Here is a 20,448-nt window from a genome sequence, read left to right on the forward strand (position 1 = left end):
TATATAATCCTAAATGACTCAAAACATTTTTCTAGACTCAACAACGCCAACGATTCGATCAAGCAGGGGGCTCCTAAGGTCGGGGAAGGGTCTGATTACCAACTTGTAACGCCCTTGATGCGGCTATATCTCCCACGTGTCGAAGCACGACTTAGAGGCATAACCGCATTGAAAGCAATGTCGCAAGTGAGGTAATCTTCGCAAACAACCCATGTAATACAATAAGGGAAAAGATACATAGTTGGCTTACACTCGCCACGTCACACAAATACATAAATAACATTACATTCATCCAAATACACTCAAGGTCCGACTACGGAACCAAAATGAAGATAAACCCCAAAAGCAACATAGTCCTCGATTGCCCCCACTGGACACCACTACTGATCATCTTGGAAAGACACATAGTAATGACGAGGGTCTTCATCGAACTCCCACTTGAGCTTGGTCATATCATCTGGAGCGGTATCATCGGCCCCTGCATCTGGTTTTGGAAGTAATCTGTGAGTCACGGGGACTCAACAATCTCACACCCTCGCGATCAAGACTATTTAAGCTTATAGGTAAGGTAAAGGTATGATGTGGAGCTGCAGCAAGTGACTAGCATATATGGTGGCTAACATATGCAAATAAGAGCGAGAAGAGAAGGCAAAAGCACGGTCGAACAACTATGATCAAGAAGTGATCCTAGAATTGTTGGAAATATGCCCTAGAGGAAATAATAAAATGATTATTATATTTCCTTGTTCATGATAATTGTCTATTATTCATGCTATAATTGTATTATCCGGAAATTGTAATACATGTGTGAATACATAGACCACAATGTGTCCCTAGTGAGCCTCTAGTTGACTAGCTCGTTGATCAACAGATAGTCATGGTTTCCTGGCTATGGACATGGGGATGTCATTGATAACGGGATCACATCATTAGGAGAATGATGTGATGGACAAGACCCAAACCTAAGCATAGCACAAAGATCGTGTAGTTCGTTTGCTGTAGCTTTTCTAGATGTCAAGTATCATTTCCTTAGACCATGAGATTGTGCAACTCCCGGATACCGTAGGAGTGCCTTGGGTGTGCCAAACGTCACAACGTAACTGGGTGACTATAAAGGTACATTACAGGTATCTCCGAAAGTGTCTGTTGGGTTGGCACGAATCGAGACAGGGATTTGTCACTCCGTATGACGGAGAGGTATCTCTGGGCCCACTCGGTAATGCATCATCATAATGAGCTCAATGTGATCAAGTGGTTGATCACATGATCATGCATTACGGTACGAGTAAAGTGACTTGCCGGTAACGAGACTGAACAAGGTATTGGGATACCGACGATCGAGTCTCGGGCAAGTAACGTACCGATTGACAAAGGGAATTGAGTACGGGATTGATTAGGTCCTCGACATCGTGGTTCATCCGATGAGATCATCGAGGAGCATGTGGGATCCAACATGGGTATCCAGATCCCGCTGTTGGTTATTGACCAGAGAGTCATCTCGGTCATGTCTGCAACGTTCCCCAACAGTGGCATCATGAGCTAGGTCTATGCGTAGTTACTATGCATGAGTAGAACACAAAGTAGTTGTGGGCGTCGATATTGTCAATTTGCTTGCCGTTACTAGTCTTATCTTGATTCGGCGGCATCGTGGGATGAAGCGGCCCAGACCAACCTTACACGTACACTTACGTGAGACCGGTTCCACCGACTGACATGCACTAGTTGCATAAGGTGGCTGGCGGGTGTCTGTCTCTCCCATTTTAGTCGGATCGGATTCGATGAATAGGGTCCTTATGAAGGGTAGATAGAAATTGGCAATTCACGTTGTGGTTTTGGCGTAGGTAAGAAACGTTCTTACTAGAAACCTATAGCAGCCACGTAAAAACTTGCAACAACAATTAGAGGACGTCTAACTTGTTTTTGCAGCAAGTGTTTTGTGATGTGATATGGCCAAAAGTTGTGATGAATGATGAATGATATATGTGATGTATGAGATTGATCATGTTCTTATAATAGGGATCACGACTTGCATGTCGATGAGTATGACAACCGGCAGGAGCCATAGGAGTTGTCTTTATTTATTTATGACCTGCGTGTCAACATAAACGTCATGTAATTACTTTACTTTATTGCTAAAGCGTTAGCCATAGTAGTAGAAGTAATAGTTGGCGAGCAACTTCATGGAGACACGATGATGGAGATCATGATGATGGAGATCATGGTGTCATGCCGGTGACAAGATGATCATGGAGCCCCAAGATGGAGATCAAAGGAGCTATATGATATTGGCCATATCATGTCACTATTATTTGATTGCATGTGATGTTTATCATGTTTTTGCATCTTGTTTACTTAGAACGACAGTAGTAAATAAGATGATCCCTCATAATAATTTCAAGAAAGTGTTCCCCCTAACTGTGCGCCGTTGCGACAGTTCGTTGTTTCGAAGCACCACGTGATGATCGGGTGTGATAGATTCCAACGTTCACATACAACGGGTGTAAGACAGATTTACACACGCAATACACTTAGGTTGACTTGACGATCCTAGCATGTACAGACATGGCCTCGGAACACAGAAGACCGAAAGGTCGAGCATGAGTCGTACAGAAGATACGATCAACATGAAGATGTTCACCGATGTTGACTAGTCCGTCTCACGTGATGATCGGACACGGCCTAGTCAACTCGGATCATGTTATACTTAGATGACTGGAGGGATGTCTATCTAAGTGGGAGTTCATTGAATAATTTGATTAGATGAACTTAATTATCATGAACTTAGTCTAAAATCTTTACAATATGTCTTGTAGATCAAATGGCCAACGTTGTCCTCAACTTCAACGTGTTCCTAGAGAAAACCAAGCTGAAAGACGATGGCAGCAACTATACGGACTGGGTCCGGAACCTGAGGATCATCCTCATAGCTGCCAAGAAAGATTATGTCCTAGAAGCACCGCTAGGTGACGCACCCGTCCCACAGAACCAAGACATTATGAACGCTTGGCAGACACGTGCTGATGATTACTCCCTCGTTCAGTGCGGCATGCTTTACAGCTTAGAACCGGGGCTCCAAAAGCGTTTTGAGCGACACGGAGCATATGAGATGTTCGAACAGCTGAAAATGGTTTTCCAAGCTCATGCCCGGGTCGAGAGATATGAAGTCTCCAACAAGTTCTTCAGCTGTAAGATGGAGGAAAATAGTTCTGCCAGTGAGCACATACTCAAAATGTCTGTGTTGCATAACTGCTTGACTCAGCTGGGAGTTAATCTCCCGGATGACGCGGTCATTGACAGAATCCTTCAGTCGCTTCCACCAAGCTACAAGAGCTTTGTGATGAACTTCAATATGCAGGGGATGGAAAAGACCATTCCTGAAGTATTTGCAATGCTGAAATCAGCAGAGGTAGAAGTCAAAAAGGAACATCAAGTGTTGATGGTGAATAAAACCACTAAGTTCAAGAAAGGCAAGGGTAAGAAGAACTTCAAGAAGGACGGCAAGGGAGTTGCCGCGCCCGGTAAGCAAGCTGCCGAGAAGAAGCCAAAGAATGGACCCAAGCCCGAGACTGAGTGCTTTTATTGCAAGGGAAGTGGTCACTGGAAGTGGAACTGCCCCAAATACTTAGCGGACAAGAAGGCCGGCATCACAAAAGGTATATGTGATATACATGTAATTGATGTGTACCTTACCAGTACTCGTAGTAGCTCCTGGGTATTTGATACCGGTGCGGTTGCTCACATTTGTAACTCAAAGCAGGAGCTGCGAAATAAGCGGAGACTGGCGAAGGACGAGGTGACGATGCGCGTCAGGAATGGTTCCAAGGTCGATGTGATCGCCGTTGGCACGCTACCTCTACATTTACCTACGGGATTAGTTTTAAACCTCAATAATTGTTATTTAATGCCAGCTTTGAGCATGAACATTGTATCAGGATCTCGTTTAATACGAGATGGCTACTCATTTAAATCCAAGAATAATGGTTGTTCTATTTATATGAGATATATGTTTTATGGTCATGCTTCGATGGTGAATGGTTTATTCTTAATGAATCTCGAGCGTAATGCTACACATATTCATAGTGTGAATACCAAAAGATGTAAGGTTGATAATGATAGTCCCATATACTTGTGGCACTGCCGCCTTGGTCACATAGGTGTCAAACGCATGAAGAAGCTCCATGCACATGGACTTTTAGAGTCTCTTGATTACGAATCATTTCACACGTGCGAACCATGCCTCATGGGTAAAATGACCAAGACTCCGTTCTCAGGAACAATGGAGCGAGCAACCAACTTATTGGAAATCATACATACTGATGTGTGCGGTCCAATGAGTGTTGAGGCTCGCGGTGGCTATCGTTATGTTCTCACCCTCACTGATGACTTGAGTAGATATGGGTATGTCTACTTAATGAAACACAAGTCTGAGACCTTTGAAAAGTTCAAGGAATTTCAGAGTGAGGTTGAGAATCAACGTGACAGGAAAATCAAGTTCTTGCGATCAGATCGTGGGGGAGAATACTTGAGTCATGAATTTGGCACACACTTAAGAAAATGTGGAATAGTTTCACAACTCACGCCGCCTGGAACACCTCAGCGTAATGGTGTGTCCGAACGTCGTAATTGCACTCTATTAGATATGGTGCGATCTATGATGTCTCTTACCGATTTACCGCTATCATTTTGGGGCTATGCTTTAGAGACTGCCGCATTCACTTTAAATAGGGCTCCGTCGAAATCCGTTGAGACGACACCGTATGAATTATGGTTTGGGAAGAAACCTAAGCTGTCGTTTCTAAAAGTTTGGGGATGCGATGCTTATGTCAAGAAACTTCAACCTGAAAAGCTCGAACTCAAGTCGGAAAAATGCGTCTTCATAGGATACCCTAAAGAAACTGTTGGGTATACCTTCTACCTCAGATCCGAAGGCAAGATCTTTGTTGCCAAGAATGGGTCCTTTCTAGAGAAGGAGTTTCTCTCGAAAGAAATAAGTGGGAGGAAGGTAGAACTTGATGAAGTATTACCTCTTGAACCGGTAAGTGGCGCAGCTCAAGAAAATGTTCCTGAGGTGCCTGCACCGACTAGAGAGGAAGTTGATGATGATGATCATGAAACTTCAGATCAAGTTGCTACTGAACTTCGTAGGTCCACTAGGACACGTTCCGCACCAGAGTGGTATAGCAACCCTGTCTTGGAAATCATGTTGTTAGACAACGGTGAACCTTCAAACTATGAAGAAGCGATGGCGGGCCCGGATTCCGACAAATTGCTGGAAGCCATGAAATCCGAGATAGGATCCATGTATGAAAACGAAGTATGGACTTTGACTGACTTGCCCGTTGATCAGCGAGCCATAGAAAATAAATGGATCTTTAAGAAGAAGACAGACGCGGATGGTAATGTGACCATCTATAAAGCTTGGCTTGTCGCTAAGGGTTATCGACAAGTTCAAGGGGTTGACTATGATGAGACTTTCTCACCCGTAGCGAAGCTGAAGTCCGTCTGAATCATGTTAGCAATTGCCGCATTCTATGATTATGAGATATGGCAAATGGACGTCAAAACGGCATTCCTTAATGGTTTCCTTAAGGAAGAATTGTATATGATGCAGCCGGAAGGTTTTGTCGATCCTAAGAATGCTGACAAGGTGTGCAAGCTCCAACGCTCGATTTATGGGCTGGTGCAAGCATCTCGGAGTTGGAACGTTCGCTTTGATGAGATGATCAAAGCATTTGGGTTTATGCAGACTTATGGAGAAGCCTGCATTTACAAGAAAGTGAGTGGGAGCTCTGTAGCATTTCTCATATTGTATGTGGATGACATACTGTTGATGGGAAATGATATAGAATTCTTGGAAAGCATAAAGGCCTATTTGAACAAGTGTTTTTCAATGAAGGACCTTGGAGAAGCTGCTTATATATTAGGCATCAAGATCTATAGAGATAGATCGACACGCCTCATTGGTCTTTCATAGAGTACGTACCTTGACAAGATTTTGAAGAAGTTCAAAATGGATCAGTCAAAGAAGGGGTTCTTGCCTGTATTGCAAGGTACGAGATTGAGCTTGGCTCAATGCCCGACCACAGCAGAAGATAGAGAAAAGATGAGTGCCGTCCCCTATGCCTCGGCCATAGGGTCTATCATGTATGCTATGCTGTGTACCAGACCTGATGTAAACCTTGCCGTGAGTTTGGTAGGAAGGTACCAAAGTAATCCCGGCATGGAACACTGGACAGCGGTCAAAAATATCCTGAAGTACCTGAAAAGGACTAAGGAAATGTTTCTCGTTTATGGAGGTGACGAAGAGCTCGTCGTAAAGGGTTACGTCGATGCTAGCTTCGACACAGATCTGGATGACTCTAAGTCACAAAACGGATACGTGTATATTTTGAATGGTGGGGCAGTAAGCTGGTGCAGTTGCAAGCAAAGCGTTGTGGCGGGATCTACATGTGAAGCGGAGTACATGGCAACCTCGGAGGCAGCACACGAAGCAGTCTGGGTGAAGGAGTTCATTACCGACCTAGGAGTCATACCCAATGCGTCGGGTCCGATGACTCTCTTCTGTGACAACACTGGAGCTATTGCCCTTGCCAAGGAGCCCAGGTTTCACAGGAAGACCAGACATATCAAGCGTCGCTTCAACTCCATTCGTGAAAGTGTTCAAAATGGAGACATAGAGATTTGTAAAGTACATACGGACCTGAATGTAGCAGATCCTTTGACTAAACCTCTCCCTAGAGCAAAACATGATCAACACCAGAATTCCATGGGTGTTCGATTCATCACAATGTAACTAGATGATTGACTCTAGTGCAAGTGGGAGACTGTTGGAAATATGCCCTAGAGGCAATAATAAAATGATTATTATATTTCCTTGTTCATGATAATTGTCTATTATTCATGCTATAATTGTATTATCCGGAAATTGTAATACATGTGTGAATACATAGACCATAGTGTGTCCCTAGTGAGCCTCTAGTTGACTAGCTCGTTGATCAACAGATAGTCATGGTTTCCTGGCTATGGACATGGGGATGTCATTGATAACGGGATCACATCATTAGGAGAATGATGTGATGGACAAGACCCAAACCTAAGCATAGCACAAAGATCGTGTAGTTCGTTTGCTGTAGCTTTTCTAGATGTCAAGTATCATTTCCTTAGACCATGAGATTGTGCAACTCCCAGATACCGTAGGAGTGCCTTGGGTGTGCCAAACGTCACAACGTAACTGGGTGACTATAAAGGTACATTATAGGTATCTCCGAAAGTGTCTGTTGGGTTGGCACGAATCGAGACTGGGATTTGTCACTCCGTATGACGGAGAGGTATCTCTGGGCCCACTCGGTAATGCATCATCATAATGAGCTCAATGTGATCAAGTGGTTGATCACAGGATCATGCATTACGGTACGAGTAAAGTGACTTGCCGGTAACGACACTGAACAAGGTATTGGGATACCGACGATCGAGTCTCGGGCAAGTAACGTACCGATTGACAAAGGGAATTGAGTACGGGATTGATTAGGTCCTCGACATCGTGGTTCATCCGATGAGATCATCGAGGAGCATGTGGGAGCCAACATGGGTATCCAGATCCCGCTGTTGGTTATTGACCAGAGAGTCGTCTCGGTCATGTCTGCTTGTCTCCCGAACCCGTAGGGTCTACACACTTAAGGTTCGGTGACGCTAGGATTGTATAGATATGAGTATGCAGTAATCCGAAAGTTGTTCGGAGTCCCGGATGAGATCCTGGACGTCACGAGGAGTTCCGGAATTGTCCGGAGGTGAATAATTATATATAGGAAGTGTAGTTTCGGCCATCGGGAAAGTTTCAGGGTCACCGGTATTGAACCGAGACCACCGGATGGGTCCCGGGGGTCCACCGGGTGGGGCCACCCATCTCGGAGGGCCCCATGGGCTGAAGTGGGGAGGGGAACCAGCCCATAGTGGGCTGGTGCGCCCCCCCTTGGGCCCCCCATGCGCCTAGGGTTGGGAACCCTAGGGGAGGGGGCGCCTCCACTTGCCTTGGGTGGTACTCCACCCCTTGGCCGCCGCCCCCCTAGGAGATCCCATCTCCTAGGGCCGGCGCACCCCCCTAGGGGGCCTATATAAAGGGGGGAGGGAGGGCAGCCGCACCTCAAGTCTTGGCGCCTCCCTCTCCCCTGCTACACCTCTCCCTCTCGCAGAAGCTCGGCGAAGCCCTGCTGCGATCACTGCTGCATCCACCACCACGCCGTCGTGCTGCTGGATCTTCATCAACCTCTCCTTCCCCCTTGCTCGATCAAGAAGGAGGAGACGTCATCCGCTCCGTACGTGTGTTGAACGCGGAGGTGCCGTCCGTTCGGCACTTGGTCATCGGTGATTTGGATCACGGCGAGTACGACTCCATCATCCCCGTTCTCATGAACGCTTCTGCTCGCGATCTACAAGGGTATGTAGATGCACTCTCCTCTCGTTGCTAGTTGACTCCATAGATTGATCTTGGTGAAACGTAGGAAATTTTTTTGTTTTCTGCAACGTTCCCCAACAAGAATAACCTACGTCAAGCATTACTCCAACACCGTGTTCACTTCTCGGACTCCGCCGAGAAGAGACCATCACGGTTACACACGCGGTTCGTGCATTTTAGTTAAGTTAAGTTTCAGGTTATCTACAATCAGACATTAACAAATTCCCATCTGCCCATAACCGCAGGCACGGCTTTCGAAAGATCATATCCCTGGAGGGGAGTCCCAACTTAGCCCATCACAAGCTCTCACGGTCAATGAAGGATATTCCTTCTCCCAAGACAATCCGATCAGACTCGGCATCCCGGTTACAAGACATCCTCGACAATGGTAAAACAAGTCCAGCAAGACCACTCGCTGTGCCGACAAATCCCGATAGGAGCTGCACATATCTCGTTCTCAGGGCACACCGGATAAGCTAAGCGTACGGAAGCCAACGTAACCCAAGTTGCCAAGGGACGGCCCCGCATGGTGCTTTGGGTTGGACCAACACTCAGAGGAGCACTGGCCCGGGGGTTTAATAAAGATGACCCTTGGGCTCCGGAAACCCAAGGGAAAAAGAGGCTAGGTGGTGAATGGTAAAACCAATGTTGGGCATTGCTGGAGGAGTTTTATTCAAGGTGAACTGTCAAGGGGTTCCCATTATAACCCAACCGTGTAAGGAACGCAAAATCCGGGAACATAACACTGATATGACGGAAACTAGGGCGACAAGAATGGAACAAAACACCAGGCATAAGGCCGAGCCTTCCACCCTTTACCAAGTATATAAGTGCATTAAGATAAACAAGATAATATGGTGATATACCAACAATAAACAAGTTCCAACAAGGAACGATCTCCAATCTTCACCTGCAACTAGCAACGCTATAAGAGGAGCTGAGCAAAGCGGTAACATAGCCAAACAACGGTTTGCTAGGACAAGGTGGGTTAGAGATTTGACATGGCAATGTGGGAGGCATGATAAGCAAGTGGTAGGTATCGTAGCATAGGCATAGAAAAAGAGCGAGCATCTAGCAAGCAAAGATAGAAGTGATTTCGAGGGTATGGTCATCTTGCCTGCAAAGTTCTTGGAGTTGCCTTGATCCTCGTAAGCGTACTCAATGGTCTCCTCATACACGTACTCGTCTCCCGGCTCTACCCAAGCAAGAACAACAAGCAAAAAGGAACACAATCAACCACGTGCAATGCTCAAGCAACATGATGCAAACATGCTATGATATGCGGGATGCGATATGTGATGCATATGCAAGATTTGGAAAGGAATGATTGAACCTGGCCTCAACTTGGAAAACCAAGAGTGCCACTGGAAAGAGGAGTTGATTTCGGTTGAAATCGATATAAAGATCACCGGAATCGGATGCACGGTTTGGAAATGGCAAGCAAAACAAATAAAGCACCGGTCTGTGATTAACAGCAAGTAGCCATCTAAATGCATCAAGATAAATGAGCTACTGCACCCAAACATGGCAACAAAATACATGGCAGGGATCCACTCATGATGCTTGACAAAAGATGAACGCTGAGCTACGACTAATTCACTCAATAACAGGTTCAAACAAGCATGGCAAAAGTGCAAAAGATAACAGGTTTCAGACTTAGTGAAATTAACAGCATGTCAGAATTTATCATCAGGAAGCAATGTTTAGAGCACGTTAACTACATGCTACAGGAACATAACATGGCAAAGTAAGGCATGGCATGAAGCTACTCAAAGCATACAACAAAAGTCCCTTAGTGACCATAAGCTAAAAGGGATCAGAAAATACAATTGCAAGCATGTGAACATAGCAAAAACATAAACAGATTCAGACTTAGTGAAAAATTGGAGCATGGCAAAACAGATAACGAGTAGGCATGTTTACGAGCTCGATGCACTCACTACGAGGCATTGCATGACAAACTAAGCATACACCCAGCAAGTAGGCATGGCATAGAAGCTAGACATAGCAAGAACAACATCATAGCATGCACGGATCAACTATAACAAGCTCGGCAAAATTGCTAAACATGTTAACAATCTGCCAGGAACATTTTATAGCAAAAGTAGAGCTCGATTAACTCAAGCTAGGGTGCTCCATAATTGCAAACAAAGACATGGATGGATAGAGTACAACATTATCTACAAAACATCCTTACTGATCATGCCCAAAAGAGGCACGGATCACTAGGAAATAACATGAACATGTGGCATAAAAATAATGGCAGGGCAAGGACTTCGTGAAATTCTAAGTCCCTGAAATCAGCATCATTGAGTAAGCTACTTTGCATGCTTGTGCTAGTCACCACAAAGATCACAAAAATATATGGCATACACCCCTGTAAAGATGGCATGGCATTCTTCAAAACACATGTAGAGCTTAGGATCATAGCATGCACACATTAATCATGGAAAAATGACAAAAGTGCATTTGCTGAAACAGATCTGAAACTATCATCACATAGCCCTCTTCCAATAGCATTTCAGGCATCAAGATGAGCTCAAATGAAAATGATGCAATGAGATGAAATGATGTACTCGTCGAGACGAACATTTTGATATGCTACACGCACAAATCGGAGCCACGATGAGGAAGTTATGGCATGTCAAAGTATGCAAAAAGTTAGGGTTTTGGGGAGGGTTTCGGGGGGGGGAGTCAACCGAGATGAACTGGATCCAGATCTGCACGCAGTACGAGGTTGATCTTGAGCTCGCTGGAACAGTGTTCATCGCCGGAGATCGAGGGAGAGGGCGAGGCCAACCGGGTCGGTGCGGGGCGGCGCCCGAGAGGGAGATGGCGGCGTCGGGCGGAGGAGGGCGCAGCGACCCCGGGCGGTGCGCGGCGGATGCGGCGGTGCACCGGCGAGGAGAGGTGGCCGGCGGGCTGCTCCGGTCGGCGCGTGGCCTGCGGCGGCGCCGGCGTGGAAGGTGGAGGCGTCGCGCGAGGGAGAAGCAGGGGCACGCGGCTCGGGCCGGAGAGGGCTCCGCGCGGGCTCGGCGGGCCTCGGGCGGCGCGGCGATGTGGGCACCGGGCGGGAAAATCAGGTGGTGCCATGTGGCGGCAGTGGGGCGGAGTGGACGTGTCCAGTCGGACAGAAATTTGTCCGACGGCGCGTGGAGAGGGAGGGGACTAGGGTTTGCCCGAAATTTTTGGGGAGTGGCCTTTATATAGAGGTAGAGGGAGTTAGGAGACTCGAAATGAGGTGCGGTTTGCGTCCACGCGATCGTGATCGAATGGCCTAGGTGATGGAGGAGGTTTAGGTGGGTTTTGGGCCACTTTGGAGGGGTGTTGGGCTGCAACACACACGAGGCTTTTTCGGTTCCTCGGTTAACTGTTGGAGTAACAAACGAAGTCCAAATGGTACGAAACTTGATAGGCGGTCTACCGGTAGTAAACCAAGGCTGCATGACAAGTCTTGGTCCAATCCGAAAACGTTTAACACCCGCACACGAAAAGAGGTAGAAAGGGACATCGGAGGACATAGGAGCACCGGAATGCAAAACAGACACGGGGAAAATGCTCGGATGCATGAGACGAACACGTATGCAAATGCAATGCACATGATGACATGATATGAGATGCATGACAAAGACAAAACACACGGAGACAAAAACCCGACAACGAGGAAATAAAATAACTTAGTGCCGAAAATGGCAAGAGTAGGAATATAAATAAGGTAGTTTACATCCGGGGTGTTACATGTTGGAAGCCTCGCATGGTCTTCTCGTCCATCAAATAGACGTTAAGATGGATGTTCTGAATGGAGAGTACGAGGAAATCTACATGCAATAGCCTGATGGCTTTGTAATAGATGGTTAAGAAGGAAATGTGTGTAAGTTACTGAAATATGTATAGGGCCTGAATCAAGCACCTAAGCAATGGCATGAGAAGTTTGATGAAACATTTACTGGCTTTGTTGTTAATGAAGCTAACAAATGTGTCCAATATCGTCATGGTGGGGTGAAGGGGTTATTATGTGCTTGTATGTTGATGGCATACTAATATTTGGAACCAACTCAAAGTCATTGAGAAGGTTAAGTCTTTTCTACCTCAAAATTGTGAGATGAAAGATCTTGGAGTGGTTGATGTTATCTTAAACATAAACGATTGAGAGATAATGAGAGTGGGACTAAGCTCTTGCAACTCCACTATGTTAAAAAGGTTTTGAGTCATTTTGGATATTTGGACTGCAACACCATATGACCCTAGTGCGCGGTTCTGAAAGTTTGAAGGCACAACTAAAGATCAGTTGAGGTACTCTGAAGTTATTGGTTCACTCATGTAGCTAGCTAGCGCCACGAGGCCAGACATCGCATTTGTTGTGAGAAAACTGAGCATGTATGTTGCCAGTCTGGGAGATGTACATTGACATGCTATTGAAAGAGTTATGCCTATCTGAAAGGTACTGCGAGTTATGGTATTCACTATACCGAATACCTGTAACTACTTGAAGGGAATAGTGATGCAAACTGGATCTTTGGTGCTAATGATATGAAGGCCACAAGTGGGTATGCGTTTACACTTAGAGGAGGTGGCACTGTTTCCTGGAAGTTTTGAAAGCAGACTATCTTAACAAAGTCGACAATGAAAGCAGAACTCACAATATTAGACACATCCGTGTGGAAGCATAATGGCTTCGAGATCTTTTGATGGACTTATCAGTGGTTAAAAACCCAAATCCAGCTATCCTTACGAACTGTGACAATCAGGCAATTATTGTCAAGGCAAAGCTTTCAAAGGACAACATGCGATCTACTGAGCATATAAGAAGGAGATTAAATATGTACGAGATTTAAGAGACTCCGGAGTGATAGAGTTGGACTATATCCAATCGACTAAGAATCTAGTAGATCCCTTCACTAAAAGGCTATCACATGTTGTGAACTTGTGATTTACAATGCATTGGGGGAGATGGGGTACAAGACCCACATGAGTTGCCATATGGTTAGCAAATCTATGTGATCGGAGATCCCATGAAGTAGGACCTGGGAAAACAGTCTACTAGTAACTGAGCAAAGTAACCTAATAATCCACTCTTTTGGAGATGTAGTACTCTCGGTAACTATATGGCAGGTTGACTTTGTCTTAATATGTTATGAGGCTTATATAAGCAAGATGCTATCATAGAGCAATCTTTGGAAGAAAACACCTATATGAGCCCGACTACTGGTCACAGTCTATGAGATAGGGTAATCTCTAGTAAGCTAATGAATAGGCAAGGAGTGTGACTAATATGCTCCAACCGTAGGGTTAGCCTTCGGTAGTCTAGTACCGGTGAGACAATTGGTGAAACTTCTTTACGCCAAACTGACAATTCATGGCATAGTCCATTGTTCAGCTATGAAGAAGTGTAGCTATTTGCTCTAGGTGGATGTTCAACCTTAACTGGTCTCCAATAAAATATCGGTATATCAAAGTAGTGTTTGGAACATAGGAGAATACAATGGGCCTTCGAGATCTGGTGGGGGTTGTTGAAATATAGTATGGGCTCTAGGCCATATGACAAGGGATGAGGTGAGAAGTTTAGTACCACCCCCGAAGTGTAGGAAGTTTTAGACCCCTTTATAAGAAATCCTCTTCTACATGCTATTGGAGCTTAAGAAGAGTAGTGGTTCCCACAGGCTCCTCAGACGTCGCCGGCCTCGCCCGTGCTCGTGTCGTGTTTCATGATTGAGTCGAGCCGAGCTCAGACCTATGTCATATGTGCACTTAATTTTCTCCTTTCAAGAACGGAGAGTCCTTAACAGACGCGCCACGAATTTGAGACATCTGATCATGGGTCGTTCCGAACTCTGACAACGGTCCACCCCACATCTCCCTACCCAACCATGCCTATATATTGCAGACGTCGACAATCCTAGCCGCCACCCAGATCAGATCACATCTGCATCCTCGCTCACACCACATACCGTCGTTCCTCTCGCTGCTGCTGCTTCCTGTGACCCCATTCGGTCCACCGTGTGCACAACTATATTGAGAACATGCCTCTGGAATCCCGCTCTTTGTGATCCAGCACTGGGAGAAGGGCGATTGGGTTTTTGGGGAGCGTCTCCTACGCGATGGTCGTTGTTGTAAGTCTTCTTCCACTACGTCGTCTACGTCCATCGTCTTCATCATCAACTTGTCCATTGACTCGGAGAAGCTCGTTGTCGAGAAGAAGGTTGCCGAGGACAGCGCCGCCGCTGCCGCCGATTCGGCTTCGACTTGGCCAACCAGTGGGTATATAAATCATTTGCCCCGCTCCTGTTTATTTCTGTGCCGGCCGTACTAGCTATTTGCATAGATGTTTCTGCTATATGCCTAGTAAGTTCTTACGTGATTAAATATTAGTACGGAATTAATACTGTCAACGCCATATTCATGGTTTATTTCTAGATTGGATTAATTGAAAAATTGCTAATATGCTCAACAATATCTATTATGTTGCATCTTCTGCAGTGAAAATGTTGTGATATTCAATTTGTAAAGTCTGCGACATATGACAGTGTGTGTATGATATTCTGGATATGAATGGAATGGTCTATATTTGAAATGGTACTGCATTACTGCATATGGCCTTACAATGGTAAATCAGCGTGAGATGGTCACTGCAAAGTGTGAACTGGTGGACAGGAAGCAGATTCTGCCGCTGATATTTCGCAGGCGCTTGTGACGCTTTCAGAGATCCCTAGTTGAGTTTTGACAGGTGTTTGGTGGAGTTCGGCATCTCGATCGGTGATATTTTCGAAATTGTTTTATGTTCGTCCTACCCAAATCTCAGTCAATCAAAATATCGAAACCTGCCAGTATACCCCAGATCACCCGAGAGTTCAAAGCAAATTAGTTGTGGCCATGGCTAGGTGGGGCAAAACATCAGATTGAGGTGTGTGGTCTCGCGAAGAAACCGACAAAATTGCAAGTGCAAATCATTGAAAAATCTGAGCTGAATGAAACACCAGCCACAAACCATCTTGAGTGGATGGGTTTTGATTGGAAGCCTCATCCTATTCTTCAAGCCTTCTCCCCCCTTCTCTAGCATAGCAGCAGCCAGTCAGCAGGAGTACTCCCTCGCTGCCATCATCACGAGCTAGCTCGATTAAGCACAGATAGTGCATCAATGGCGTCCACCGCCCAGCTTCTCGGCCACCTCGCCGGCTCCACCACCACAGCCAGCCTTAGCGTCACGCCTGTGGGCGGCGGCAGCAGCAAGGTCAGGTTCCTGCCGGCGAAGGCGCAGAGGCGGCGCGTGGTGGCGCGGCCGCGGGCGGCGGTGTCCGGCGCGGAGAAGGAGAAGGCCAAGCCGGCCGGCAAGGAGGACGAGCGCGTGGTGCAGGTGCACAGCGCGGAGGAGTTCGACAGCGCGCTCCAGAAGGCCAAGAACCGGCTGGTGGTGGTGGAGTTCGCGGCGAGCCACAGCGTGAACAGCAAGCGCATCTACCCGTGCATGGTGGACCTCAGCCGCACCTGCGGCGACGTCGACTTCCTCCTGGTCATGGGCGACGAGTCGGAGGCCACGCGGGAGCTCTGCAAGCGGGAGGGCATCACCCAGGTGCCGCACTTCTCCTTCTACAAGGGCACCGAGAAGGTGCACGAGGAGGAGGGCATCGGCCCCGACCAGCTCGCCGGCGACGTGCTCTACTACGGCGACAACCACGCCGGCGTCGTGCAGCTGCACAGCCGGACGGACGTGGAGGCGCTCATGGCAGAGAACAGCGGCGAGGACGGGAAGCTGTTGGTGCTGGACGTCGGGCTCAAGCACTGCGGGCCCTGCGTCAAGGTCTACCCCACCGTCGTCAAGCTCTCCCGCTCCATGGCCGACACCGCCGTCTTCGCGCGCATGAACGGCGACGAGAACGACGCATGCATGCAGTTCCTCAAGGACATGGAGGTCGTCGAGGTGCCTACCTTCCTCTTCATCAGGGACAAGAAAATCGTCGGCCGCTACGTCGGCTCCGGCAAGGGGGAGCTCATCGGCGAGATCCTCCGGTACCAGGGCGTCAGGGTCACATACTAAACCAGCAAGCCACCAGCAATGCTTTATGTACGTAGTACAACAACGATACTTGTGAATTCGGCCAAACGAAAGGAGTGCAGATAGAATTACTCCTGTTTACTGCATGCATGCGGCATCAATCGATGCTATACATAGGTTCATATTTAGACATTTTTATGCTCTTAATTATCTGGTATTGGGCGCCAATCACATACGGTTATAGCAGTAATAGAATTTTGGAGTGCAAATTGTAATAAGTTTATAATGGTTTTATTGTGATATTATCATAGCTTTGCCATCCTACTTTTTTTTATAGAAGGGCGTATTTTATTATCTCAAATGTAGCATCAAGCGATACAAAGCATTATGAATAACACCCGACCTCTGCATAACTAAGATGCATACAGCCAATCCCGAAAAGTCCGGCAAAAAGAAATGAAACTAACCAACAAAACGACAACATAGGTAGAGTCCTATAGACCAACACTATGCCTACGTCGAAAGTGATGGTGGATCAATCCGGAGGTTATGCTGCCACTCATGTTGGGAAAAAACCTCTGTAGCAGCCTGCTCCAACCGCCATTCACGCTGCCGAGTATTAACATGTAAGCCGGGTGTCAAAACACGGGTATTCGTCAAGGCAAGGAAAAACTCGTGGCAAAAAAGAGTGACTCGGCTTATGGCTGAGTAAACCGGGTGAGCCCTCTAAAAAGCCTTCGGCTTACATATAAGACTCGGCATACTGTACGGAGTTACTCGGCTTACAGCCAATCCTCGACAAAGTTTGTCGGCACATGGCGATCATGGGAGTTGCAGACGGCAGATACGTCTCCGTCGTATCTACTTTTCCAAACACTTTGGCCTTATTTTGGACTCTAACTTTTATGATTTGAATGGAACTAACCCGGACTGACGCTGTTTTCAGCAGAATTGCCATGATGTTGTTTTATGTGTAGAAAACAAATATTATCAGAATGACCTAAAACTCCACGGAACATCTTAGAAAAAATATAAAAAAATCCTCGCCAAAGATGAAGACCATGGGGCCCACACCCTTCTCACGAGGGTGGGGGGCGCCCCCTCCCCCTAGGGCGCGCCCCCTACCTCATGGGCCCCCTGGATGCCCTCCGACGCCAACTCCAACTCTATATATTTGCTTTCGGAGAGAAAAAAAAATGAGAGAGAAGAAATCATTGCGTTTTACGATGCGGAGCCGCCGCCAAGCCCTAAAACCTCTCGGGAGGGCTAATCTGGAGTCCGTTCGGGGCTCCGAAGAGGGGGATTCATCGCCGTCGTCATCATCAACCATCCTCCGTCACCAATTTCATGATGCTCACCGCCGTGCGTGAGTAATTCCATCATAGGCTTGCTGTACGGTGATGGGTTGGATGAGATTTATCATGTAATCGAGTTAGTTTTGTTAGGGTTTGATCCCTAGTATCCACTATGTTCTGAGATTGATGTTGCTATGACTTTGCTATGCTTAATGCTTGTCACTAGGGCCCGAGTGCCATGATTTCAGATCTGAACCTATTATGTTTTCATGAATATATGTGAGTTCTTGATCCTATCTTGCAAGTCTATAGTCACCTACTATGTGTTACGATCCGGCAACCCCGAAGTGATAATAATCGGGACCACTCCCGGTGATGACCAAAGTTTGAGGAGTTCATGTATTCACTATGTGCTAATGCTTTGTTCCGGTTCTCTATTAAAAGGAGGTCTTAATATCCCTTAGTTTCCAATAGGACCCCGCTGCCACAGGAGGGTAGGACAAAAGATGTCATGCAAGTTCTTTTCCATAAGCACGTATGACTATATACGGAATACATGCCTACATTACATTGATGAATTGGAGCTAGTTCTGTGTCACCCTATGTTATGACTGTTACATGATGAACCGCATCCGGCATAATTATCCATCACTGATCCGGTGCCTACGAGTTTTCCATATACTGGTTCTCGCTTATTTACTTTCCCGCTGCTACTGTTATAATCACTACAAAATACCAAAAACATTACTTTTGCTGTCTTTACTTTTGTTGCCGCTACCACCACTATCATATTACTTTACTACTAAACACTTTGCTACAGATACTAAGTTTCCAGGTGTGGTTGAATTGACAACTCAGCTGCTAATACTTGAGAATATTCTTTGGCTCCCCTTGTGTCGAATCAATAAATTTGGGTTGAATACTCTACCCTCGAAAGCTGTTGCGATCCCCTATACTTGTGGGTTATCAAGACCAATTTCTGGCGCCGTTGCCGGGGAGCATAGCTCTATTCTTTGAGTCACTTGGGATTTATATCTACTGGACACTATGAAGAACTTGAGAGATCCAAAACCAAGATCTATCCCTCAACTACGAGGGAAGGTAAGGAACTACCATCTAACTCTGCACTTGACTCACCTTCTGTTATGAGTAAGTTTGCGACACCTACACCTGCTTCTACTATTCGTTCTGATATGTCGCATATTATTGATGATGCCACTTCTGCTATGCATGATACTTATGATGAAACTGCTTCTATGCCTTATACTACTGTGCCCCTTGGTGAATTTCTTGATGAACAAATTGCTAGGGCTAGAGAAAAAGAAATTATTGAATCTGAATACGATGATGATAGTGATGATGAAAATATGCCTGTTATTCCCGAGGGTTATCTTTTTGATATGGAATCTTCTGCCGCTATTTTAGCTTGCAAAGATAGATATGAGCTTAAGAGGTTATTAATTAAATGGAACAAAGAATCACTTAGAGATAAAATGAAACCCGACCCTGCTTTTGCTACTTCACCCATATGTGTTCCTGACAAGGATTATGAATTCTCTGTTGATCCTGATATAATTACTTTGGTTGAATCTGATCCGTTTTATGGCTATGAATCTGAAACTGTTGTGGCACATCTTACTAAGTTAAATGATATAGTTGCCCTGTTTACTAATGATGAGAGATCGCGTTACTTCTATATACTCAAAATATTTCCGTTCTCATTAAAGGGTGATGCTAAGGTATGGTTTAATTCTCTTGATCCTAGTTGTGTGCGTAGTCCCCAGGATATGATTTATTACTTCTCTGCTAAATATTTCCCTGCTCATAAGAAACAAGCTGCTTTGAGGGAAATATAAAACTTCGTGCAAATTAAATAAGAGAGTCTCCCACAAGCTTGGGGGAGGCTTCTCAAGCTACTTAATGCTTTGCCTGATCATCCTCTTAAGAAACCTGAAATACTTGATATCTTTTATAATGGACTAACCGATGCTTCCAGAGATTACCTGGATAGTTGTGCTGGTTCTCTTTTCAGGGAAAGAACACCGGATGAAGTTAAAATGCTATTGAATAATATGTTGACAAATGAAAATGATTGGGCACCTCCTGAGCCAGCTCCTGAGCCATCTCCTGCTCCAATTACTGAACCTGTTCCTAAACCAACTCCGAAGAAGAGAGGTATTTTATTTCTCAGTCCCGAAGATATGCAAGAGGCAAAGAAATCTATGAAAGAAAAATGTATTAAAGCTGAAGACGTTAAGAATTTACCTCCTATTGAAGAAATACATGGTCTTAATTCACCGCCTGTTGAAGAAACATATGATCTTAATTCTTTATTTACTGAAGAACCTCCTGATCCCGATATCCCGACACAGGTAGTAAAGGTAAATTCTCTCTATAGATATGATAAAGCTGAAGTCCCTCCTACTAAAATTGCTAGTCAGTGCTTGGATGAGTTTGATAACTTTATGTTTAAGCAAGACGACTTCAATGCTTATTTTGGTAGACAATTAAAAGAAAATGCTTATATGATTAGACGCTTGGGTGATTATATGGCTAATATTAAAGGTGAACTTAAACTTGTTAGCAAACATGCTTCTATGGTTACCACTCAAGTAGAACAAGTACTTAAGGCTCAAAAAGAAGTGCTTGATGAAATGAATAGTAAGAAAAATGATTATGCTGTTAGAGTGGCTACTAGAACTGGTAGAATG

At 45.7% G+C, this 20,448-nt stretch overlaps 1 protein-coding gene across 1 annotated transcript; it reads left to right on the forward strand.

The window, feature by feature from the left end:
• The first annotated feature begins 15,466 nt into the window (after window positions 1–15,466).
• Window positions 15,467–16,750, forward strand: CDSP32 (chloroplastic drought-induced stress protein of 32 kD). Its single transcript, XM_048680679.2, has one exon. It carries the CDS (start codon window positions 15,588–15,590, stop codon window positions 16,482–16,484), a length of 897 nt encoding a protein of 298 aa, XP_048536636.1. The 5' UTR covers window positions 15,467–15,587; the 3' UTR covers window positions 16,485–16,750.
• The last annotated feature ends 3,698 nt before the right edge of the window (window positions 16,751–20,448 follow it).

This window comes from Triticum urartu, chromosome 6A (genome assembly GCF_056163025.1).
Source record: "Triticum urartu cultivar PI428250 chromosome 6A, HENAU_Tu73, whole genome shotgun sequence".
NCBI lineage: Eukaryota > Viridiplantae > Streptophyta > Magnoliopsida > Poales > Poaceae > Triticum > Triticum urartu.

Bases quoted from the DNA above. Each gene is read 5' to 3' on its own strand.
- CDSP32 (XM_048680679.2), top strand. From the start codon at position 15,588: ATGGCGTCCACCGCCCAGCTTCTCGGCCACCTCGCCGGCTCCACCACC.